Source organism: Colletotrichum lupini, chromosome 1 (assembly GCF_023278565.1).
Source record: "Colletotrichum lupini chromosome 1, complete sequence".
Taxonomy (NCBI): Eukaryota; Fungi; Ascomycota; class Sordariomycetes; order Glomerellales; family Glomerellaceae; genus Colletotrichum; species Colletotrichum lupini.
The window spans coordinates 2,064,862-2,088,919 of record NC_064672.1 but is presented as its reverse complement, the minus strand read 5'-3'; the positions used below and the strand labels follow the sequence as shown (position 1 = coordinate 2,088,919).

Sequence of the window (24,058 nt, the reverse complement as noted above, 5' to 3'; positions counted from 1 at the left end):
CTAAACGCCCTTTTTAACTACTAATATACCCTTTTTACTTTTTTAATATTATAGTGCGCTTTAATAAGTACGATTTTTAGCTATATACTATAGGCCGTTATATTTTCTTTAAATTTTATTAATTTAAAACTAATATTAGCGTTAGTTTTAATACCGTTTAGCGGTCCTTAGTATATATTAATCTATCCTTTTTATAGGGCTATTTATACTATCTTTATTTATAAATCCTAAAGGAATTGCTCTATTTAAAAAGATATAGTTACGTTAATTATATATAGGACTAGCCGACTATTTAAATAGAAAATATTAACGACGATTTCCTAATTAAAGTTAAGCTTATTACGTAATTTAAATTTAAATTTGCGTAGGCTCTGCGTATTTATTTAGTATTAGTAATATACTTTTATTAATTACTTTAGCACCCCTATTTTAATATTATTATTACTTAATTACTTTAAAAGGTTATATAGCCTCGTAACTAACGGGTACCCGAATCTTTAATATAGCTATTTAAGCTTACTTTTTATTAAGTAATTAATTAACTTCGTATTATTAATAAGCCTTATAAACGCATACTCCTATCGTTATTTAACTATTTTAAAATATTTATTATTAGAGATTCTATTCCTTATATTATTAAATATAATACTTAATTAATCTATATTTTTTAAATATAAGAGAAATAGGGTATTAATAAGTAAAATATAAAAAGTTATTATTCCGAAGTACGTTTTTATTTCTATTGTACTTAGAATAACGATTTCCTTACTTAGACCGAAGCTAATCCTCGTAATACCCGCTATTAATATATTAAATATTATTAGTACGATCTTTTATAGTATTTAGAATTACCCTTTTCTTTTTATTAACTATTATAATACTTTAATATTTAGGATAATTTTATAAAAATATTTAAGCCGTACCTTTTATTTATATAAAATACTTATATAAGCTTAGTATTTAATAAATCTAAATAATATAAAAAGGACCCCTCTAGCTATTCTTAGATTTACTTAGTACTATATTCTTTTTTTTTAAATATTAAAAAAAGTAGCGTCTTCTTTTTAAGTATTGAAAAAATAGGCTTTAGCCTTATTAAATTCGCCTTTTTAGCTACTTCTATATTTATTATTTAAGGGACTTTTCTTTATTATTTATAAATAAAAGCCTACTTATTAAGAGCTTTTACTACCCTCTATTCGTTTAGTTTTATATATTCTCTAAAAGCTAACGGGGTAAAAAAAGAGTAGTTAATATTATCGATTTTATTATAATTTAATTTATTAATATAGGGGGTAAGATCTTTCTTATTTTCCGAATTTCTTATAGGGGGCGAATACTCTAAGCCGCTACTTTAACTACTTTTACTAAGTTTTATACCCCCGGATTTACTTTTATATATAATAAGGAATTAGTTAAACTAACGAGGGCTAGTTTTATTATTTATTACTCTTAACTTTTTATATTATTTATATAATTTAGTATACTTTTTTTTAGAATAGTTACTTAACTAATATCTATTTTTTTTATAAATATAATATTACTTTTTTTATTACCCTATTTACGAGTTAAATCTTTACTTATTTAACGAATCTGGGCCTTTTTATTAATAATTACTATATTTAGCCTTTTTTATTTTTTTATTATACGTTCGATTAACTTAATATTATTAATAAGGGCCGTTATATACTTAGAAATAGGTTTAGTATAATATTTTTATTTTAATATTAAAACTAAATCTTAGCTTTAAATAAAGCGTTTTATCGTCTTTAAATACTTAGTATAGGGTTATTTTTATTTCTAATATGCGCTAAACTATAGTATAAAAATATTTAACTTTTTATTTATTAGTTCCCTTATTTAGCTAGGTTTTTATTAGCTTATTAATTCGATTAATAAGCTTTTTAAAGATCTCTATTTATAATTTATTTTTTATTATCCTAGCTATAAATATAAAAAAAATCGCTCGTAGCTTAAATAGGAGCTCTAGGTTCTTATTATAAGTCTTAAAACGGCTTCGGATTATATTAATAATATTAAAAAAGTCGTTTTAATTAAAATTACGTACCGCTTTATAATAATAATTAAAGGCTTTATTTATAAGGACGATATTAATTACTAAATAGTACTAATATTCCCTAATCCCGACCTTTTTATAATAATTATAAAATATCGTTAGGGTTTTTTATAAAACCTTATACTTCCCCTTAGAGTATAATTTCTTTTTTAAAAAGATCTTTTTAAAGTTTATAAATTACTTTATATTTATTATTATATTTTCGGTATTTATATACGATTCTTACGTTATTACGTACTATTAGTAACTTCGGGTCGTTTATTTCTTTTTATATTAATTAATCGGCGCCGAATTTTATATTAATAACAGCGACGAGCTTTAAATTAAAATAAATAGAATCGTTAATTATTATACTTCTAATACTATATTTTATTTCTATATATCTTTTTACGACGATAAATTATTATTAATAATTATAAAAAAGAAATTTACGTTATTTATCTTTTTTCAAATTTATTAAAGTAATTATACGCCTTATTAACTTATACTTAGTTTTATAATATAAATTCCTTTTTTATAATTGTTATTATTAGGACTTTATATAGTTTTTATAACTATAACTACGCTAGTAATACCCCTCGTTTATAAAGGAATTTATTAACTACTTTTATAATTCCTAGGCTTATATTTATAAACTATTTATCTAGTTAGTAACTAAAGTCGTTTACGATTTTATAAAATAGGGGTTATTTTATAGCCCCTTTTTTTTATAAACTTTAATTAAATAGATTAATACCGTATTAATTTACTTATTATTAAGCTAATTTACGATTTTATATATCTACGTCCCTTAATAATCCGGGTTAATATTTACTTATTTATAAGGGATTAGGATTCTATTTAAGATTAGGTTCTTCCCTTTTTTTTTTACCTTAACTTACTAAAAGTCGTATTCTAACTCGTACTTATATTAGTAATTACTAACGTATTTAATTTTAATAAGAATATATTTAATCCGCGCGCTAGCTATAATAAATCCGTATTTTTATTACTTAACGAATTTATTAGGGTTTAGGAAATTCTTATTTCCTTTTACTATCTTATTATTACTCTTATTTTTATTATTTTTAATAATTATTACTACCTTTTTAAATTATTAGTTATTATACTTATTAAAATCCTCTTTTTTATTTAATATAAAATAATAAGTTTTAATAATTCTCTTTTTTAATAGTAGCAGTAGACGTTTATATTACTATAAGAAATATAATAATTAGTCTCGGGATTTTTATTAGTTACTAATTTCTATTATTCCGTATATTTTTAACTTCCTAAGCTTCGTACTCTCTATAATTTCTAAATAGCTTCTTTTTTTAACTTACCTCTTTTAAAATAGTATTTTATAAAAATAGTTAAAAATAAACGCCGAGCGGCTTATAAATAAGCTAAATAGGTTATTAAGTATAATTAGCGAAGTTAAGCCCTCTTTTTTATAAAATTATAAATATTAAAAACTTATTAAAAATACTTATTTATTATTCGTACTTAGTAAGACTAAATACTTTAAAGATCTTTTTTCTTATTACTTCTCTATACTCTATTTTATATTTTTTAAATAGTTTTCTTTATAACTTAATTATAGTTAGGTAATTATTACTTATTAATAATCCTTTTTATTACTTAATTAATTTTTTAAAATTAGTAATCTTATACTAAGAGCTAATATAAAAAGAAGCCCTTTAGTAATATTTTAAAGGATCTTTTTCTTTTCTTCTTAAATCCTTATTTTCTTAGCCTTTTTTTAAGCTAATAATAATTATAACGAGAGGTTATAGGACTACTTTAAAGTAGCCGCTTTTTTTTTTAAATTAATTTTTAAGATTTATAATACTCTTAACTCGATATTATTAAGACCTCTAAATCCCTTTTTTTTTTTTAAACCGTTCCTTATATTATATTTTTAAGTAATATTTAAAAAGTAGTTAAAGGAGTTATAAAAAAATCGTTTAAATTATAAGTTTTAAAATTATATTTATAAAATCTTTATAATACTAAACCTTTTTATATATTATAAATCTCTTAGCGTTATAACTCCTATATAAGTTCTTATTATACTTATTAAAAATATTTATATTTAAAGATCTTTTTTTTTAATTGCGCAGTACTTTTTTATATTATATTATTAAGCTCGCTTATTATACTAATTAATTAAGTAAGTAGTTATTACGTAGGTATTTTTTTTTATTAATTTAATTAATTAATTTTTAGTTACGGGCCGGTTATAGAAAAGTTAATTAATAAAAAAACCACTTAAAATAATAATAAAAGGCTAGTTACTTAAGTAGTTTTATTAATTAATATAATTTAATATAATAAACGTTAACCTCTTATAAATAATAAAAGGCTACGATTACTTAATTCTATATAGTATTTAAAAACCGCCCCTTTTTATCTATTTTTATAAAGTTAATTAGTACGAATTTCTTATCCTATATAGTATTAAGAGGTCGTTTTTTTTATATAATAAGATACTTTACCGATTTATAATAATAAAATTTAATTATTAATTAGTATTAATATCCTTATTATAAAGTAGTTAGTTCGAACCGTAGTTAATAAAAAGATTAATTAAATTATATAAATATCTGCGTAGGTATAAAAAGGAGGTTCTAACCGTAGGTTAGGCTAGCTATGATAATTGTAAATAGGGCCCTTAATTGGCCCCTGCGCAGTCGGCTATATGCTGCGGTCGAATTGGACTTCTAATCCGACATCTTCCCTAAGTGCTTACATTGTGGTGCTCGTGGCCGAAGCCATGTACCCAGCTTGAATCCAGGTTCCCGATGTTTAACCACTTTGAGCTTGGATCAGATCATTTCGTGTTCGGAAGATGGACACAACAGCTCCAAGGTCAGCGTAGAGAGTACTCACTCTTGTCAATGTCGAGTATGCCTGCGTTCGAACACTCAGTATTAGCCAGATACGGCTCCAGTGTTGTTATTGATGGAGTGCGTGCGTGCTGCTCGTAGAAGCATCTGAGCCAAGTATTCTCTTCTCGTAAGATTCTCGGAGTTGCCATAATTGAGATTGGCTAAAACATCGTACACTCTAGAGAAAATCAGCGTATTGCGATGTTCGCGAACAATCTGACAACTAGCGCTACGGCCATGGTGATGAAGATGAAGGAAACTCACAAAGCGTCGTTCACTGCCAAGCGAGTGGCTCTCTTGGCAAAGGCTTCGAAGCCAAGTCAATCTTCATGTTTCGGCTGTGAATCAGCTGTCGGCGGTTCGGGAACATTTTCACACATGTCGAGGAACCGCAGTATTTCATCCAGGTCTCGATCGATACCGCTCCAATACAGATCACTGAGTTCTTTATTGAGCGTTTTTGGATGATGAGAATCCAGCTTCGCCCAATTAATCCTTGGATTCGGGGGTAATTGAACAGAAGAGGTCCGTGATTTCCACATGGTGATTGCGGTAGGATGAAAGGTGCGCAAGGTAGACGTCAAACGCAGTGAGAAAGTTCAATGTGTTCAGTTTGGAAAGGGAGAAGGCGGAGTACTATTGAAGACAGCTTGAATCAATAAGGGGGCGGGTAAGAGAGCACAATGCCATTGCTGGTTGACACCACTTCGGAATTATACGTATCGGGTAAATGCTGAGATTATGCAATATCTGACACGCGTGCATTCTGGATCTACTTGTCGTGTTGATTCGCCCAGACCTGAGGTCTGCCTAGGTACCTTAAAGAGGCGAACCAACATCAAAGGCCGAAAACCATCCAATTGGTCGAGCCATTTGTTTATATTTCATGAGGTAGAACGCGGCCATGATTGGAGGCGTTCTCTGGCGATGCCTGACGCGTAATGGCAGCCTGGTCAAAAATGCACTTTCCCTTGCTATACTTTGTCACAGTAAGAAAGAGGGGAACTGCAAGCCCACAATATCTTCGTCTCTTGACACGGAAGAGTAACGTCTTCCTGTTGATTCAATTTTCTAACTAAATTTGTCTTGACTGCTGCTTTACCCCACGAGTAACTCTTTCAACTTGAGCATGTCTGTGGCACGCCATTCTCTGGGTGCCTCCGCGTCCGGGGCTGGGTCTATGAACTCTACGACTCTGGCTGGTGCTTCGGCAGCAGTAGCTACGATGCTCAATGAGATCGAAGACTTTAGCGATTCAGATCTTTTCGGTAAGATTTACAAAGGGCCCATCTTCAGTGGCTGCTAATGTGATGCTGATTGTGTCTAGTTTGGCTAGGGCTTGTGAGAGAATCGCAGAATAAGAAAGTAAGGGCGCAACGTGCAATGAACTTGCCCGACATAGTCTCTAGGGGCCAAGAATCCGTGAAACTACCTGCGGTAGAGTGAACAAGGTTTGCATATACCCAGAAGCGGCGCCTCAATTCTTGAGAGGTAATATTGGTGTTTCTATGTTCTGACGACGATCTACACCACACCAGCACAGAGGACGCTGCCCGTATCATTCAAATTGCTGCTCTCTGCTCCAAAGCGGTCTACAAGAAGGATCCGGGCCATGTTGTCCCCCAACTCCTGGACTATGCCGTTAAAGACAGACACTGGATAGAGCCCACCAGAGACGGCTCAGGGAAGGCCGCCGCTCTTTTTGAGATCTTGCCGACTGATCCGTCATCTCAGCGAAAGGCACTAGTCGTTGCTGTTAGAGGGAGTGCAAGTTCTGTCGACTGGCTGGTCAACCTGAATAGCGACCTAGCTGAATGTTCTGACTTGGTGGTGAGTACAGCTAATTATGACCTCAACCAAACAACCGAAAGATTCAGCTCCTGGTTTATGGTCCGAGATCGAGTTGTGAGACTAACTTCGGTTATTTAGAAACTCCCCGAGTCACGTTTGAAACCAACGCTGAAAGTGCATCGCGGGTTCGCCCAATGTGCCAGAACTGTTGCTCCAGGACTGGTAAATCAGATAAAAGCTGCCCTAAACGAGGCTCAAACGGAAGATCAGGAGATAGGAGTTGTTTTCACAGGTCATCCTGCTGGCGGAGCCGTTGCATGCCTTCTGTTTTGCTGTCTTCTTACAAGCCAAGTTCTTGGTAAGGGCTCCAACATGAACAGATCGTATTTTGGTTACGCTTAAAGTGTCAGAACAGAGCATCAGGCTGACAACACGACACAGATCTGCCCTCGAAGAAGCCGACGCTGTCTTGCGTACACTTTGGTTGTCCTCTGTTGTTCAACACCGACATTGACGCCCGCCTCACCAAACTCTATACCGATAGCAACTTCCTTCGAGGGAATATACTCGCCTTCGTCAATGATGGCGACCCAATTCCACGCATGGATGCAGCGTACGCGACAGAGCTTACGCGTATATGGTACCGTGTCGGAGGAGGCAAGTGCCCGCCGGCGAGCGAATTCCAAGACTTCAAGCCACCCAAGCTACGTTTGAATGGCCTCGGTCAACTGGTGTTCTATTCGAAAACGAACAGGAGGTTAGTAAGGACGGGGACGGGGACGGGGACGGAGACGAGGACGGAGACGAGGACGGGGACGGGGGAGGGGACGGGGAAGGGGGAGGGGACGGGGACGGGGGAGGGGACGGGGACGGAGACGAGGACGGAGACGAGGACGGGGACGGGGGAGGGGACGGGGACGGAGACGAGGACGGGGACGGAGACGAGGACGGAGACGAGGACGAGGAAGAGGATAAAGAAGAAGAAGAGAGAATCATGGCATGCCAGCTTAGCCATGACGATCTCGAACACCAGGCCTGGGCGAATGTTGCGGCGCACCGCATGGACCAATATGTGAAGCGGATAACTCGTATCGGTGACGGATCTTTCAATGGTCGCAAGAGTTGGGCGAATCGTAGCAGGTAAAGTATGAAGTGCCTGTCAAGAGGTTATGCTAAAAAGATGCTTAGAAACAGGAAAGGTTGGAGGCATCAAATCACGAGATCCTTGCACATTCGTAAGGCGGAGAGAATAAGCCGAGATGCCATTTGATGAAGTCCGAAAATTCATTCCACAATTAGTATGTGCAAGCCCATAGTCATGTCTGCTCAGTTTGATTCACCCCCTGAAATACAGCGTTATGTTGATCGTTCTGGATTTACAACTTCCAAGTTTACATCTACATTGAATGACTCACTAGACCCCCCTTCTGCACTATCTGTGGTAGATGATTCTCTCCAGATTCAGTGATACAGTCTGCAAAGTCTCTGCCGCAGACTCGCCAAGGTAGAAGCTGTACTCTCCAGCCTCGAGGACCCACTCTCTCGTCGACTCCTCAAATGAAGCAAAATCCTTTGCCGAGATCGCCAACCTGACCGTAGCCTTCTCTCCCGGTTGTAGCCGAACCTTGTCAAACGCAGTGAGTACTTTTACCGGCGTGTCCGCCGACCTCTCCGTCTTCCCGGCGTACACCTGGACTACAGTGCCGCCGGCGACGGGACCCGTGTTGGACACCTCCACCGAGACGTCAAACTCGTTTCCAGCAGAGTTATTTTTCGTCACTTGAAAGCCTGTGTACTCGAAGGTTGTGTACGAAAGACCGTATCCAAAGGGGAAGTTCAGTACCTCCTTTGCCACACGGTCGTAGTGCCTGTATCCAACAAATACGCCCTCGGCATACTCGACCCTGAGCACTCCATCATCACCTCTCTTCCCAGGGAAGTTCCCATGTGCGGGAGCATCCTCGACGCGAGCGGGGAAACTGACAGGCAGTTTACCCTCAGGGTTTACGGCACCGGTGAGCACATCAGCAATGGCATTGCCGCACTCCTGGCCGGGGAACCACGACTGCGCCAGAGCAGACACCTTGCCAAGCCAGGGCATCGCGACCGCCACGCCGGTAGAGTTGACTACGATCGTCTTGCCGCCGCTAGCCTTCGCGACGACATCAATAAGCCCATCCTGGTCGTAGGGCAGGTGGAACGATTCCTGATCGCGGCCTTCCGTCTCCCACTGCGGATCATGTCCGGTGAATACGATAGCAAGGTCCGCTTTGGCAGCCACCCGCGCAGCTTCGCCCTGAAGGTCCGCGTCTCGGTCTGATTCCAGCCCGAAGCCCATTCGGACACCTGTGCGGTCTTCCAGGATTTCAAGACCGATCTTGGTAGGCGGTTTGCTGTGGATGCGGAGGCGGTAGGTTTTGCCTGCTGTAAAAGCATGTTTTGTTTGCGGTTCGTTGGCGGCTTGGAATAAAGCGCCCATAGGATCTGCGCAATTTCCTTTTTGCTCAAAGACGACCTCGTCATCTACAAACACCTGAGTCGGGCCTATGCCTGAGCAGGCGATGTAGTGCGAACCCGTCTCGGAAGGCGTGAAGTCGCCAACGATGTCGAGTGTCTTCCACATTGACTCCTGGGAGCCTAGCGGGGAGTAAGCCGAGTTTGGATAGCTATTAAGGACCGAAACGGGCTCGGCATCCTCCTTGCCAAAGTCGTAGAACACTCGGCTGAAGCCAGGTTTCCCGTCCAGACCGACGATGGTGCCGACCCTTCCGTCGTGGGTGATGGGCGGGAGAAGACGCTCTTTGTGAGCACCTTTTGCGTAGGTGAACTCCACGTCGGAGCCCAGGGCCTCATGGAGGGCGTCCCAGGGCGGGAGTCTGTAGTGTGCGTTCACGCTTGCGCTGCCGCCGCCGTGGGCGAGACCGTCTTTGGCGTAGCCGATGAGGGCAATCTTCTTGCCTTTCACCTTTTCCTTCGTGAGTGGGAGGATATTGTTGTCGTTCTTGAGGAGAACGATGCCTCGCGCGCCCGCATCCCGAATCAAGGCACGGTGTTCGGGGCGATCGATTGCCTTTTCCACGGTGATGGTCGGGTCTTTGAAGCCGTTGAGCTGTTCCGTCCACTCGAGTATCGTACGTACGCGCTCGTCGATATCAGCCTCGGTTACCTCGCCGCTCTTCACGGCATTGAGAACGGCTGCGGGCTTGCGTATTCTCGGAGGCCCGGGCATCTCAATATCCATGCCGGCCTTGATTCCTTCCGCCACGGAGTTGGTTCCGCCCCAATCGCTCATAACCAGACCCTTCCATCCCCACTCCCCTCTTAGGACCTCCTTCAGCAACCACTCATTCGAATCGCAGTGCTTTCCATTGATGAGGTTGTAAGCAGACATGATGGCCCAAGGCTTTGCCTCTTTGACCGCAATCTCAAACGGCTTGAGGTAGATCTCTCTCAACGCCCGCTCACTAATTTTCTCGTCCACCGTTGTCCTCGCAGTCTCTTGCTCATTGGCGACGAAATGCTTAATCGTCGCGCTGACGCCCAGACTTTGGCACCCCTGGATCATCTCCGAGGCGAGCTTGCCTGCAAGGAAGGGGTCCTCGCTGTAGCTCTCGAAGTTGCGCCCTCCAAGCGGGTGGCGGTGGATGCATACTGTGGGCGCGAGGAGACAGCGGGCTCCCTTTGCTTTGGATTCCTGGGCGAGAGCCGCGCCGACGGAGCGGGCTATGCGTCGATCAAAGATCGCCGCTATGCTACAGGCAGCCGGGAAACATGCTGCTTTTGTGCTGCCGTCTATCGCAGCGCCGCGGGTGCCGTTGGGGCCATCTGTTGTCTGTGATAATATGGTCAGTTCTGAGCCTTTGGTATATGGAGCTGTTGGGGGTATGAATACCTTGATTGCAGGCACCCCTTTATCGGGGACATCGCCAGTTTCGACAAAGTTGCGGCCTGCGAGAAGGCGGATCTAAGAGTGAGGGGTCAGTGATATGACGGTACAGAGGTTACAAGGAACGTTACCTTTTCTTCAAGAGTTAATGTCTTGAGAATAGCCTCAATATCTGTCTTGTCTGCCATTTTGAGTGATGTTCTCGCCTTCAACCAATAATTCTCGTCCCGGCTTTCTCATTGACATCAACTCATCACGGCCTGGGGGTTCATTTATTGCCCCGCGATAATGCCCCGCGGATGAGTTGAAGTGGGGTCCCAACGGAGGTCGGAACTCGGAACGGCAAAGGCATACTGATGGGGTCTCCAGAATCCCTCCGCATTTTGTGAGCTGCCGTGTGAGGGGATGGCGGATAGCAACGAGCAATGACGATTTGCAGACTAAGAATCAGCTACACAAGTTTTCGCCAATAGAAGCGTTTCTTGATGCTCAATCAGGACGAGTTGATTCACCCGCGATCGGCTGAAATGGATCAAGTTCGGAAGACGGCCGGGAAACTGAACCGGAACATGTCTCCGGTAAGGTGCGGTGACCTCCGCGGCTTCGGCCGTCTTCTAGATAACACATGTAATGTTGACACGAGACCGAGACACCGTCGAGATGTCCTGATCCCGAAGTCAAAAGAGTTGAAATGGGCATGGATCTGGGCTGGCTTTGCGTGTACTGACCGAAGGACTCTTGAACTGTACTGGCAGATCGGGAGAGTCATGCTGACTCATTCGGTTGAGTTCAGGGCCCATTGATTGACCCCGCGCCGACCTAAGCCCTCTCAAGTTGCTGTGGCTGCGCGGAATTTGTTGGAATGAGCCACCAAAGCTTCATCCTGCTAGCGGCTCCCAAGCTGACGTGAGAAAGAGAAGGTTGTTTTACAGCAACGCAGAATCAGATCAATCGACAAGTCTGCGCGTCAAGTCCGGCCACCTGTGGCAAGCTTGCGGGTTCCTGATAATCAAAAGATCCTACGGGTAGATCCCTTGCTATCGGGCTGCGGCAGGTCCCCAGATGCAGCGTTTCGCTGGCAGGTCACGCCCAGAGAGCCCGTTATGCGGTGCCACATGTTCTCAGGCCCATGTCAGGTACAGATCCACACGGTTGAGGCGGTCAGCGGGAAGTCTAACCAGTGAACCGGGACAAACGGCCTGTTGCGACACCGCCTAAGAAGAGCCCCTGAACCTAGCGACGAAGGTTTGGGGGTGTCCCTTTTTGTGCTCATGTTGATTGAGATAAATGGATGAAAACAACATCGAAATCAGCAACTAAGACAATGCTGATGAAGTATGCGGAGTTTGAAGATCCAGGTGGGTGTCTAGCGGCGGACATGTCGCTCGGAAAGTTCAGACGGCTGAGCCGCTCGGGGCTGAAGTTGGCCCGCCTCACATTGCTCAGCTGCAAAAGTCACCGAGGGGCGAATTGAAGCTCTTTTGTTCTGTTCGCTTACCTCTTCGAGGTGCTCTCCAGCTTGAAGCAACTTGAGTCCGACAAGATGGTATCACTTGACTATAACCAAGAACTAGTATGCTGCTTGATGCAGTGCCTGACGCAGGGGAACCTGAAAGAGACCTTCGAGATGAATAAAATAAATGTACTCTAAACAAAGCCTAATGTCCACTCGGTCTTTGTCTCGTGCCTGAGCCGCCGCCCGCGTCCTCCGCTCCGCCAGTTCCAGATTTCCCCCAACTGCAATTGGTGCACGTCATCAACTGCGACAGGACGTTCCACCAGAATCGAATTCGCCCTTTTTTTTGCCCACGCTAAGATCCCCCTCTTGGACACTCTGCCCGTGTGTTCCTCCCTCTCGCGACGCGGCGACGCGGGTCGGGCGGAAGCCTGCGTTCGGTTGACTAATCCTCCCATACCTAGTAGGCGTTGAACAGCCTTGACACAGTTCATAAACCGTTCCCTTTGCCTTCTTGTGCTTCAAGTCCTTCTCTTGTGAGACTGATGAAAACTGTTGAATACTCTCAACGTAAACCAACATAACCCGGCAAGCAAGATGGCTTCGACAGACGCCAACCTCGCTTCCATATTACGAGAGTCTCTCAAAGACCCCAACGTACGAGGTTTCCATCGGGATGAGGAGGATACGTCCTTGCACACCCTCCCCAACGATGAGGAGTCCGTGACGGCAGCCGAGTCTGACGACGACAACGTCAACACGGCAGAGCCGAGCACGTCGTCCAACGGCTACACCTACGGCACCTCTCAGCCGCCTTCAACGACAGCTGCAAAAGCCACGGATTCCCTCCGGGCACTAGCAAACGGACGCCGGCCGACCATTTTACCAGAGCAGCCAGCACAAGCTGACGATGCCTCACCTCCGCCGCCGCCAACCCGCGCGCTGGCGCCGGACCTCCTCCGTGGACTGCTGATGATGTTCATGGCAATGGACCACAATGTAGTCGGCCTCAACGCCTGGCCACATTCCACCGGTGCAAACCACCAAGAATCCGACTCCGCCGTCGTCGAGCGCTGGAATGGTCACTTTGGCTACGCCGTCCGCATGCTCTCGCACCTCTGCGCCCCCGGCTTCACTTTCCTCCTCGGCATGGGCGTCGCGTATTTCGGCCGCTCCCGCCTCAAGATGGGATGGTCCTCCGCCCGGATGGCAAAGCACTTTGCAACGCGCGCCGTCATTTTGACGGCCGTCTCGACGGTCATGGGGTTCGTGCTGACGCAGGGCCAGCTGTGGTTTCTTAACATGGTCCTCGTGGCGCTGGCGGTGGATTACCTCCTCGTCGGCCTCTTGTGGCTCGCTATCAACGAGACGGAGCCGTTGTTGGCTAACCTGCTCGATCATTTCTTTGTAGGTACCGGTTGTGGAGGTGGTCGTCGTCGTCGCGGCGACGGAAGTGAGAGGACGCCTCTCCTCGTTCATACAGGCCACGATAATCCGCCCAAGTCGAAGGCTTCCGCTCGCGCCCAACAGATTTCATGGCACATCCACAACGCCGTGCTGCTTGTTCTCGGCTTCGTCACGATTTGCTGGGATCACTGGGTGTCGCCGACCCATGGAGCCTGCGCCGCCGCCTCGTCTTCTCCTGTCACCGGCACGGTAGCCAACGACTTTTGGCGCTTCTGGTTCTTTGAAGTCAACCGCCCGCACGTCATGTCCGGCTTCCCACCTCTGGCGTGGCTCTCATTTGCCATCTTGGGCCTCCTCTACGCGCGCATCATCCTTGCTCGTCCCTTGTCGTCCACGAAGCTGGCATGCGGCAACGTCGCCGCGGGCCTCATCTTCAGCGTCCTCTTCGTTCTCACACGCGTACTCCGCATTGGGAATCTATCTGAAGGATGCCTCCGGACCCCGGATCAGGCGGCGAGCCCAGATTCGAACCCGTACCTCGTTTCCGTAGCGTCCTTCTTTTACGTCGTGAAGTACCCGCCAGACTTTGCCTTCTTCGCATACACTCTCGCGGCGACGTTCTTCCTGCTCGCCATCTTTGGTTCGGTGCCTCCGCGGGTTGCGACAAAGTGGCTTGGCGTTCTTCTCGTGTTTGGCACGTCGGCGCTCTTTTTCTACCTCACGCACCTCATCATCCTCTTTAGCTTGTGCATGCTGCTCGTTGGGCTCTTTGGGCGCGAGAACGGCCTGCCTCCTCCAATGGACGGTAGGCCTGCGGTCGGAGTCAGTAACATTTGGGTTTGGTGGGCAAATTGGCTGGTTGTTATGGCGATTATGTATCCGCTGTGTAGATGGTACAGCGCTTTCAAGAAGACGAGAAGTGCGGATTCGGTGTGGAGGTTCTTTTAGAGTTGACGGTCCGCCATGTCGTGATGGGTAGCTCCGATGGCGACATTTTATGGTCATCTAATCAGATGACTCTCACTCATTTTCTTAACAAATAACACCACATCTTTTCATGACTGGGCTCCTGGCGAACACATGTGACTAGAAAACATCGAGTACAGCCGACTTAATGGGTGGGCAATTGACAAAAGAAACGCTATGAATTGAGACTATTCAATCTGAGGGGTATGGACGAGGAGGGCATCGGCCCCCTCCTCAAGGCCTTCACAGTTTCAACACAACTACTAGACCATCCAATCATGGCCACATCAATAAAAACACCTTACTTCCATCTCGGCTGAGCACCCGGTTGAGGGTATGGCTGAACTCTCACCGACCTCCTTCTCGTAGCCCTCTGAGGCCGTGTCGCCGCCGGTGTTTCCGCTGCCGCTACCGTAGGCGCTGCCGGGGTCTTCCCAGTCCGAGCCCGTGTCCGCGCAGCCGGCCGGCCAGCGGCGGCACCATCTGAGCTGGGAGCATTGGTAGTCCCCGTCTTCCCCATCACGACCGCAGATGTTGTCTTCGGCTCCCTCTTCACCCTTTTCGTCGCCGTTGTCGTAGCTGTCGTCGGCCGCGTGGGTTCCGAGCGAGTCTGGCTCTCCACCCTTCGAGCAGTCCGTAGGTTGCGTCCTTTTATCGGACTTGACGGCACAGTCTGGGGCGCTTGCGTCGCAGGTGCAGTCGCCGTCGTCGCAGCTCTGCCGGTCTTTGCCCTTGTCCTCAGCGCCGGCGCTCTCTTGGATACGCCAGTCTTGTGAGCGGAGGAAGTAGGAGCAGACGTCGGTGCCGGCGCCAACACCAATGGCTCAGAAGATCCCTCCGTCGTCTCCGCGGAATCAGTCGGCTCCGATTCCAGGTACTCCGTCTCCATGGTAGGGTCCTCCTCTGGCGGAAGCTGGTCTGTCAGCCTCCGTGCGGCAGTCCACGCCTGGACCCTTTTCCGGCGTGCCGTCTCTTCATCTTCCTCTTCGTCAACTGCGTCGACATCGACATCAACGTCGACATTGACGCTCTCCCCAGCTAACCTCTCCGCGACCCTCAGCTTGGTCCACGAAGACTTCATAATCTGCCGCTGCGCCTCAGACTGCCGCAACCACTTGCAAAAGCGCTCATTCGACCTCTTCCACCTCCGGTCTTCCTTCTCCCTCGCTTCATCCTCCGCATCGTCATCCTCTTCCATTGGCACAGTCACCGGCAAAGGCGGCGCCTCTTCCACGTGAATACTCGGCGACTGCTTCCTCAACTGCTCCCGATCCTCCAACGCAGTCACAGCCCTTCCGGCCTCAAAGTACCGCCCGGCAGCCGAGATGGCCATCTCCTCCGCCGCCTCGACGTTCGACCGCGCGAGTAGGCACACGTCGCCATGGGTGCCGAGATCACGCCGCACGCGCTCCCTTCGGTCCTCGGCGGCCGCCAGCGCGGCGCGCAGTACGTCAATGGCCTCGTTGGCGTCCTCGAGCTCCTGCATCTGCCGCTTCATGAGTGAGAGCGACGTCTCGCAGATGTCGCGGGCCCGGGCCAGGGCCGCGTCGGCCTGGAGCTTGTCGCGCTCGGCGTCATCCCGCTCCGTGATGGCGCATCGGGCGTCCGCAAAGTCAATGTGCTTGCCACTGTGGCCGCAATTCCGGCAGACGTCCGGGTCCATCTAGCTGGACTGTCACTGCTCCAGTAGAGCAGAAATGTACACTCTTTTCCGAGGTCACGGACACGTTCGCGCTTGACTCAACCCCATGTCAGCTCACTCAGCCTTGCTCATCGAGATCGCAAATGAAGGCATTTTTTAAGTAATATGCCCCATGGACAGATTCCCGCTGCGATCAAGCACGGGGTTTGTCTCACCTTTTGGTGGTTCGAAGATCTTGTTTCCCGCCGGTGGGGATATCAAAAGGAGGCTGTAGATGATGTAGGTAGGGGTCTAAAGGTGGACATTCGGACAGGAAAGGGTCCTAAAGTGAACGGGAATGAAGGAAAAGAAACCACCTCTCTCTCACAGCTTAATTGGAAGCACCTGGGCGGCGGGGGGTCACGATCCTCTTCATCATTGCAGAGGACCCCATTTTGCTCCAGGTCCAGGGGGATGTATGTGGATCTTTTGGAAGAGTTAGCGATATTGAGTCGACTCCATTTGTGCCCAGGTGAACGGCCCAAGGTTCGTATGAGGATACGTATGGACTCTCGTATGCAGACACGTAATGCGTCATTGGGTGTTGGATAAAGAGTCAAGAGTCAGTTGTGCCGTCAGATGCAGGTCTGGCAGCTCCCTAAACCTTGGTTTATGCTGAAGATCGTTCACAAACATGTCACGCGATGGCATCATGGTTGTGCTCAGTGCTGAGAAACTCTCGAGCAAACTCTCAAACCCCAGGAAACTATTCGTTTCCAACAGCCTGGTGCTGGTACCCATGCCTGCCGGCAGGAAGAGCAAGAAAACCCTGGCTGCAGCAGCTTCCTGCAAGTTTCCACACCATTGCATGGCTTTGATACCGATTCGCCCATCCTTTCTCTGGTCTCATCAATGAGAAATCCAAGTTTCGGGGGAGTGGTTCGTTTCCAGCCGTTGCTCAGCCAAAGAAAAGGAGAATGGGGGCATGGAGCCATGGACGGATATGTTCTTCATAAAAAAAAGCAAAAAGACATGGGTTGAAGAAAAAACTGACTTTGAACGTTGGGCTTTCTCTTTGCAGTTCTCCACCGAAATTGCTACCAAATAGGGGAAAGCGGCTCAGGTGGCACACGGATACGGCGGGTTTTTCATGACTCTCACTTTCGGTTACATTGTGACCCCTGACAAGGAGCTCCAGTTTCTGAATGGGACCGCCCCTCTGAGGGTCTTGTGAGCGTCAGGGGTTGGAGAAGAAGGAGATGAGCCGATCTCCAAGTTCCCGACCGTTTCTGTCAATCCAATATCCCGGAGTCAGCTTGGTCTTTGTTTCATAAAGTTGTTCATAGCTATAATACAAGTGTCATAAGCGTACAAACTTTCCATTCTAGAACCCTTCCACGCAGGCATCCCGGGGTTTCGGGGGTCTCACGGTCTCAACCCGCGTCTCACTCTAGTACGGCCTGACCCGCCGCTTCTGCCGAGTAGCACCCGTAGTTCGTCGGGCCCGGCCCGTTGCCGCAGTAGCACCAGTACTTTCGGTCTTCTCGATGTTTCTGAATGCGCGGCCCAGCGCCTCTTCTATCGAATCATCAGACGCCGGATGAGAGCTGTCCTTGCGCTTCATGCTGTGTCGTGTCGCCCTTTCATTGGTATGCCCCCACAGCAGTCTGCGGGGACTCGACATCGTCTCGGGTGATGAAGACATGGGCGGTGAAGATGGTGGCGTTGGACGTCTGACAAATTCCTGCTCTTCATCATCCTCTATCTTGATCGAGTGAACAGGTGTGGAAGAGGCCACTTGAGTGGGAGTCTGAGCCCAACTGTCTTCTTCGTCCTGTACTGTGACACGACGTGTACAGCCTGGAGGAATGCCGACGGATGGTGACTTTATACAATCGCGGAGGAAGTCGAGTTTAGGGTCGCGGATTTTTTGCCCCCGACGGTATTTCCAGTCATCTAGAAAGTACTGGTATCGCTGCTCTTCATCCTCTTCGAGCTCTTCGGGATCGGCAAACTCTTCCTGCTGCCACCACCTAGCCCGTTCTGATGCTTGTGCTGCAGCGCTTCCTGGCGCTTCCAGTCTCGTGTCTCGGCTGGTCGGTCGGGTCGCCAGGTACGTCTCAATCGCCAGTTCCTCGCGAACCTCCGCCACGTTCAACAAGTCGCACATTGCCATCCTCTGTCTATACAGTGACACCAGCATCTTTTTTCGGTTGATGCGCGTGAGCACAACGCTGTCGCGAGTTTCCTCCGCCTTGCGCAACGCCCTTCGCAGAGGGCCGAGGACGGCTTGCGAAATTACCATCTCCTCCGCCATCTTGATAGCATCTTCCATCTCACGCACGGCAGCATCTGCTAGTTGGCACTCCCCGTCGAACTCATCGATCACGTATTCTGCATTTTTGATAATACGCTCCAGTCGTTCCCAAGCACGATCGGTCATAACTCGCGCGGCGACGGAGGATTCAAGTTCCATCATTGCGCAATTTCTATGCTTGATGGTGGTGTGATTGCCGCTTCTTCCGCAGCCTCTGCATGGCGTCGGATCCCATTCTGCAAAGCCACCGATGTATTCTGACTTCCACAGGGGTTGCATCTGGCAGGCGTGAGCACACTGTTGGTTTTCCACGGGAGCGGATCCTCTCACCTTGAGCGGCCTTCTCACCGTAGCCCTTACTTTCTTGATAGTTGTGTAGTATTAACGAATGGAGTAACCCGAGTCCGAGTGAGTCTTATTTGCTCTCCTGAGTATTCACTTCAAACACCTCGCTGAGGATTTGTTACGAAAGTGTGTTGGACAAGAACAGCCAGTGTAAGTGGAAGCGTGTGGATGCGGGGGTTTAAAGGCCTAGTGCTCGGAGACGCGGACGCGTCAAGCAACGACGCGTTGAACTGCGTTATTGCACGGATCCCCTTACCAGAGTTTCACAGGGGCACACTTGATCGCTGGCACCAGCTTAAACTCAGACATTTAAAGCCACATTCCTGTAGTAGGTAGGCAGGGCTTAAGAGCAGAGAGTGTAAGACAATTCGCAGGTTCTACGCGTTATCATAGGTAAGATGACGCGTGTATCCTACAGTACTGTCTTTCCATCGGGGGACTCAACTCATGATGCCCGGAAGTTTGGTGGGGCGATCACCCAGAGGGCCGGGCACCGTTAACTAGGGCGCACCGTATCAGCAGGAATTGCCTTCCTTCATACATCTCCGTCTCAACGCTCTCGTCTGTTGTCGAGGGTTAGCGTCCATCAAATGGCGGAAAAGCGCCAGTGGTAGCGGACTCTGGCGCATCGAGGAACAGCCTTGCATTCGGCGAGGCAATATCACAGGTAGCTTGATAAAAATGATCCAATTGTCAGGCTAGTATTAGATGTGTATGTGCCATCATCCAAGGGGAGGAAGCTCAGCTACTCCGGAGCAAATGTCAACCTCGAGAGTAGTACGGTCGGTACCGATGGCGTTGACCACAACTCATTTGTCTCCGTGGTCTCCTCGCCGATGACAATGTCTGGCCATTGTCGCTGACACCAACTCTCCGATCAAATTCAGGTTGCGCATCGAGGGTGGCCAAAACCCAGTTCGCGACGGCATGATACTTTGTCGTCCCTTCTCTCATCATGCAAGTCCATTCACCCTCACTCGGCCGAATGTCGTCGCTTGTGAGGTAGGTCGGCGGAGTGATACTGCAAACCTCCCGCTGAGGTCCTATATTTTCCTTGTTTTCTTCAGAACGGTCGTGATCCTCTAGGCTGTGGTCCGTGATGCGTCTAGGGTCAAGGGCATACATCCTCCTCGTGGCTTCATGCAACCGATTAACCAAATGACTAGACTTGTTGAACGTGTCTCGGTGGCCGTCGAAGTTTTTTGTAAAGTCGGCCCAGCGGGTATTATGTTCTTCACGCGTTTTCCTACGGCGATTCCGCGCTTCCTCAACTGCGGCTTCAAGAGACTTAATGTAGACGTCTTCGCGGGCCAGCGTCTCGTGCAGACGATCCTCGTCCTGCTTGAAAGCTTCCACCCGATCGTTGATATTTTCTCTCTCAGCTATTGCCACTTCGCAGTCCGCAGCGATGGTAAGCACCTCTTTGCGATTGGCGCATCGTTGATCTCTGACGGAGAAACACAGTTTGGGGTAGACGCTGCCACAACCGCCGCAGGGTACTCGACTCCAGTGGGCCTTAATGCTCCCTATTAGACCACTCATTGCGGATTCATTTGGAAATTGCCTTGCAAGATGTCGTTGAATAAATTGAAGAATATCGATATATTTAATCCAAGGTACGGCAACGTAGCTCGCAGCGCATACAACAGGCCAGGTGACTTGTCAATGTGAAAGGTTCAGCGTATTGGGGCTTAAGTAGGAGGGGTGAGATAATCGCGTCCACGCCACACAGCGAGACGCGATCAAGCTACCAACGCGTTGCGGGGCACTGAGAGCGCGGGGCACATCATCCTTCCCAGGGGCCATTTTCGTCAGTGCTCGGGTTACATACACTCTGCTTAACTCCTTTACAGATATTTACAGCCATATGGTACAGCATGACTGTAGCTTGACTAAAGTCTGACTGATGGCCTGGCATCTTCTCTATCGGCTTCGTGATTGATGGTGCAACAGATGGAGTACATACATATGGGCGTTTGGGGCTACTCTCACTACGCCAAGTCCTCCCTTCCAACTTACATGTAATATTGCGGCAATAACGTCCTGTAAACGGTATCAAGAGACGGTTTCGCGGTCAATGCGTACCTGATTTTTGTTGAATCATTTTCACTTCATTCCGGTGACCTTACCATGAACTCAACAATCATTCCGCATGCGACTTTAGAGTCTATTGAAACTGGCAAGCACTGCTGTGCAGGGGTCTCTGCGTGCGCCCATCAACGTCTCCAAGGCTACTTACGAGGTCGCCAAAGCGACAATACAGTTCATCTCTGAGGCATCCAGCCCTCCAGTGAGAGGCTAGTGGTGGATTGCCCGCAGCATCCTTGTAAGGCGTTGATTGGATCAGAAGGATACATGTAAGTATTCATGCAGTAGGAAAGAGTCGTCACACATTTTGAAAGTTCATGTAGTTATGGCAGAGGACCTACTTTCTGTGTATGTATGTAATAAAGAAGAGCTATTTGGAGCGAGGGCAACTCGCCGGTTCCCTGGGGGTGCCTACCTAGTACCTAAGGTACCTATGAACGTGATGAGCTTCGACCATAAGGGTTGGTGCCAGAGACACGGGAGCCGCCAACCGACCTGAATCCATCTACCATCAAAGTCACTAAGCAGCTCATTGTGTGATGTTACGCCCCTTCATCACGGTCCTACCGGTAGTAAACCTTATCGTGACATTCCACTTCGAAAAGACTGAAGCCCCCAGGATTAGCATAATGCACCTCATGTTCACCATACGTTTCTCTGCAACATCTTGTCTCTTTCGCTCAATCCTCGCCCGAACTAATACTCGGGTCGTACGTCCAGCTCCATATCCTAATCAATTGGTACACACGCAGGTTCTCAAAACGGCGTTTGTATCTTCGTCACGAGCACGGCTCGCTTACCACCTCATTGCCTTGTCACATTTATCTCTCTACATCCGGGCATATCGCTTTCTCCCCCATTCGTAATGGGTCGATTTTGGGAGTTTCTGATCACAGGACTTCCTTCCTTGTGTGTCAGCATTTTCAATCTATTGCCTCCATACCGCCAATCGCCAACACAGAGTGGCGATTCGATTACACCCTATCAGAAAGCATGCAAAGCCTGCAGATCAGGCAAAATTTACACCAATTATGATCAAAAGTCAACAAAAAAGCACGCCAGAATCAATGCGAAAGAACTCCTGATATATCAGATTCCACTCAAGATACAGCTGCTAGTCATGGAACGTCTGGATCCCGTCGACATATTCTGTCTACGACAAAGTTGCTCCATGTTCTTCTCGGCATTCGAATATGCTTCTTTCTCTAGCCTTCAAAAGCCAGTAGAGCTACCTGAAAATCATTCAACATTCGAAACCGAATTAAGTCGACCATTTCACATCGCTTCCGACCATCAGTACTCAGTCAATCATTTGCGACATGGACAAAAGAAACTCAAGGGCTGTGGCGATTCGCAAAGCGGAGTCAGGCCAATTGTCCAAATGTATTTGAATGATCTCTCTGCTAGAGACCAACGAGAGATCGCACACAGACTAAGATTGAATGCCGTTTGCGAAGTTTGCTTGAGGAGTCAATCTACACCTACCGACCTGGTTTGTCCCAAAGTCAAGTACCTATTATCAGGAAAAGAGGCACGTGTCTTGCACCAATTACAAAAGAATTCACAACGAGGTTCTATTCTCTGAGAATTAGCTTGTCAAAGATCGCCCGATATGTATGGGCTGGGAAAGAAAGATTCAGATATGCCCTCATCAATACATGTCCCTGCTTGGCATTTTCAGATGGATAGAGAGAGCACCCGCTCAGAAGGGCTCGAGGAGCCTAAGCTTGTCATGTCAGGTTTGTCAAATGCCCTTCCAGTCAAAAGGACGGGAACACTCCCCAACGCTATCTATCTCCAGCAACCACTTCTTGCGTTTACACTGGACTATGGTGGTATGAGATGTACAAAGCGGACAGCTCGTTAGAAAAGACCTCATTCGGCAGGGTCTAGATGCCGTAGAGGAGCGATATGGCAACGAATACCTTTCTCCACATCTTACTTTCAGTTCCCACCAATTCATGTCGCCTTTCGACTGGGAGCGTTGTGTCTGTTCCAGGGAGGCAGGTATAGAAAGGCCGGACTGCTATCAAAGTAAACTTTGGCGTCACATTCGTTCACAGTGTTGCGCTTGTAACAGCTCGGAACACATCGATGCAACAGGTATCCTCATGATGTCCAGTGTCTCTGGCAAAAGAGGCTACTCTTTGCATCAGGTCGATTGGAGACTCTGCTATGCAACATATCAGTGGGGAATTGATTCCAACCGCATCACGCTTACAAGAGGTCAGTCCTTTTCAGGGATTAGTTTGCATCATCAAAGTACTGACGCAAGACAACTCAGCCTCATAGGGAGAATGGAAATGTCGAAGTTGGTTCGCTACCTCGATCCGACATCGTACCATAGCAACACACTTATGCATCAGCACAAAGGTTGCATCAATAAGGCTTGTTCGAATTCTCAGAATCGCCATGAGTGTTTCTCAGCAGAATGATGGGTAATTTAGATTGTGGAGACACATGGCATTCCGCGGTGTAAGGTAAGTAGTTAGTTTAGACCATGGTGTGGCATCGCGGAGTCAGAGATCAGGAGGCACACAACTAAGTAGTTGCCTTCTCATAGCCATTATCGTTGGTTTCCTTGTCGCATCATGGTTCCTATAGAGTAATAGGTGTGGAATATGCAGACAGTAGAAAGAACGGTAGCATCAGTAGTAGCAGCAATAGCAGTATTAGGGAAGCCAGAAATAGAGTCGACGTGTTGAGCGGGAACCATTATGGTGTTATCACCTAAGTTGAACTACTTAGGAGGCAATCCGTGCTCATGGCCCCTCAAAATATGCTTGGAAAACAAACTCCAAGTGCCAGAAAGCATAGATCTCTGATGAAATACAGAGTTGCAGCTTTCAGAGCCAGAACCGTTGTCCCCAGCCAGGTGATGACAAGATTTCAGTAAGAATCACACCCGGAACTCTAGTGCCCAGGCACACATCAGATCTGGCCGTGAGTGCGATCGCAACCTAGAGCCCCTACCGTGGCACCTTAGTCTGTAGAAACTTAATACTATTCAAGACCGACGGCTGTTTCTTAGGAGACAAGGAAAATAACAGGATGTCAGTATCTCACTAGGGGCAGGAGAATGCGATGTATGCAGAATGGAGAAGCGCAGCTAGCACCACGTTAAGATTTGGCAAAGAGATCAAAACGTTTCTTACAATGAAAATGTCAGTGTAGGAGCTCAGATTCTCCGAAGGACAGTCAATTGCAAAATGATTGGACAGGTTTAAGGTCTCT

General features: G+C 46.6%; 11 protein-coding genes across 11 annotated transcripts; 4 read left to right on the top strand and 7 right to left on the bottom strand.

Moving 5' to 3' along the window:
• Window positions 1–653: 653 nt before the first annotated feature.
• CLUP02_00575 (uncharacterized protein) lies at window positions 654–812 on the bottom strand (the record flags this gene model as incomplete). The annotated part of the gene is made up of 1 exon (XM_049279622.1): window positions 654–812. A coding segment is annotated over one exon (159 nt), but the record flags the coding sequence as incomplete, so codon positions are not given.
• Window positions 813–4,796: 3,984 nt separating this feature from the next.
• On the bottom strand, window positions 4,797–5,489 carry CLUP02_00574 (uncharacterized protein; the record flags this gene model as incomplete). Its single annotated transcript, XM_049279621.1, has 5 exons — window positions 4,797–4,871; window positions 4,949–4,969; window positions 5,002–5,125; window positions 5,212–5,254; window positions 5,324–5,489. The coding sequence occupies 5 exons, from the start codon at window positions 5,487–5,489 to the stop codon at window positions 4,797–4,799; spliced, it is 429 nt and encodes a 142-aa protein (XP_049135578.1).
• A 587-nt stretch (window positions 5,490–6,076) lies between these two features.
• Window positions 6,077–7,977, top strand: CLUP02_00573 (uncharacterized protein; the record flags this gene model as incomplete). Its single annotated transcript, XM_049279620.1, has 5 exons — window positions 6,077–6,215; window positions 6,491–6,777; window positions 6,970–7,030; window positions 7,180–7,495; window positions 7,938–7,977. 5 exons carry the CDS (start codon window positions 6,077–6,079, stop codon window positions 7,975–7,977), a joined length of 843 nt encoding a protein of 280 aa, XP_049135577.1.
• Window positions 7,158–8,004, bottom strand: CLUP02_00572 (uncharacterized protein; the record flags this gene model as incomplete). The annotated part of the gene is made up of 3 exons (XM_049279619.1): window positions 7,158–7,442; window positions 7,508–7,894; window positions 7,957–8,004. 3 exons carry the CDS (start codon window positions 8,002–8,004, stop codon window positions 7,158–7,160), a joined length of 720 nt encoding a protein of 239 aa, XP_049135576.1.
• A 166-nt stretch (window positions 8,005–8,170) lies between these two features.
• On the bottom strand, window positions 8,171–11,006 carry CLUP02_00571 (uncharacterized protein; the record flags this gene model as incomplete). Its single annotated transcript, XM_049279618.1, has 4 exons — window positions 8,171–10,570; window positions 10,631–10,702; window positions 10,756–10,859; window positions 10,979–11,006. The coding sequence occupies 4 exons, from the start codon at window positions 11,004–11,006 to the stop codon at window positions 8,171–8,173; spliced, it is 2,604 nt and encodes an 867-aa protein (XP_049135575.1).
• Window positions 11,007–12,677: 1,671 nt separating this feature from the next.
• On the top strand, window positions 12,678–14,435 carry CLUP02_00570 (uncharacterized protein; the record flags this gene model as incomplete). The annotated part of the gene is made up of 1 exon (XM_049279617.1): window positions 12,678–14,435. One exon carries the CDS (start codon window positions 12,678–12,680, stop codon window positions 14,433–14,435), a length of 1,758 nt encoding a protein of 585 aa, XP_049135574.1.
• A 206-nt stretch (window positions 14,436–14,641) lies between these two features.
• CLUP02_00569 (UbiD family decarboxylase) lies at window positions 14,642–16,116 on the bottom strand (the record flags this gene model as incomplete). The annotated part of the gene is made up of 3 exons (XM_049279616.1): window positions 14,642–14,686; window positions 14,759–15,190; window positions 15,271–16,116. 3 exons carry the CDS (start codon window positions 16,114–16,116, stop codon window positions 14,642–14,644), a joined length of 1,323 nt encoding a protein of 440 aa, XP_049135573.1.
• Window positions 16,117–16,768: 652 nt separating this feature from the next.
• On the top strand, window positions 16,769–17,408 carry CLUP02_00568 (uncharacterized protein; the record flags this gene model as incomplete). Its single annotated transcript, XM_049279615.1, has 4 exons — window positions 16,769–16,926; window positions 16,992–17,079; window positions 17,183–17,304; window positions 17,351–17,408. 4 exons carry the CDS (start codon window positions 16,769–16,771, stop codon window positions 17,406–17,408), a joined length of 426 nt encoding a protein of 141 aa, XP_049135572.1.
• A 116-nt stretch (window positions 17,409–17,524) lies between these two features.
• CLUP02_00567 (uncharacterized protein) lies at window positions 17,525–18,670 on the bottom strand (the record flags this gene model as incomplete). The annotated part of the gene is made up of 1 exon (XM_049279614.1): window positions 17,525–18,670. One exon carries the CDS (start codon window positions 18,668–18,670, stop codon window positions 17,525–17,527), a length of 1,146 nt encoding a protein of 381 aa, XP_049135571.1.
• Window positions 18,671–19,498: 828 nt separating this feature from the next.
• Window positions 19,499–20,278, bottom strand: CLUP02_00566 (uncharacterized protein; the record flags this gene model as incomplete). The annotated part of the gene is made up of 1 exon (XM_049279613.1): window positions 19,499–20,278. The coding sequence occupies one exon, from the start codon at window positions 20,276–20,278 to the stop codon at window positions 19,499–19,501; it is 780 nt and encodes a 259-aa protein (XP_049135570.1).
• Window positions 20,279–20,308: 30 nt separating this feature from the next.
• On the top strand, window positions 20,309–23,266 carry CLUP02_00565 (uncharacterized protein; the record flags this gene model as incomplete). The annotated part of the gene is made up of 14 exons (XM_049279612.1): window positions 20,309–20,390; window positions 20,469–20,546; window positions 20,600–20,619; window positions 20,690–20,736; window positions 20,797–20,943; window positions 21,028–21,062; window positions 21,285–21,358; window positions 21,430–21,493; window positions 21,577–22,316; window positions 22,506–22,659; window positions 22,718–22,812; window positions 22,888–23,050; window positions 23,117–23,135; window positions 23,191–23,266. 14 exons carry the CDS (start codon window positions 20,309–20,311, stop codon window positions 23,264–23,266), a joined length of 1,794 nt encoding a protein of 597 aa, XP_049135569.1.
• Window positions 23,267–24,058: the final 792 nt, after the last annotated feature.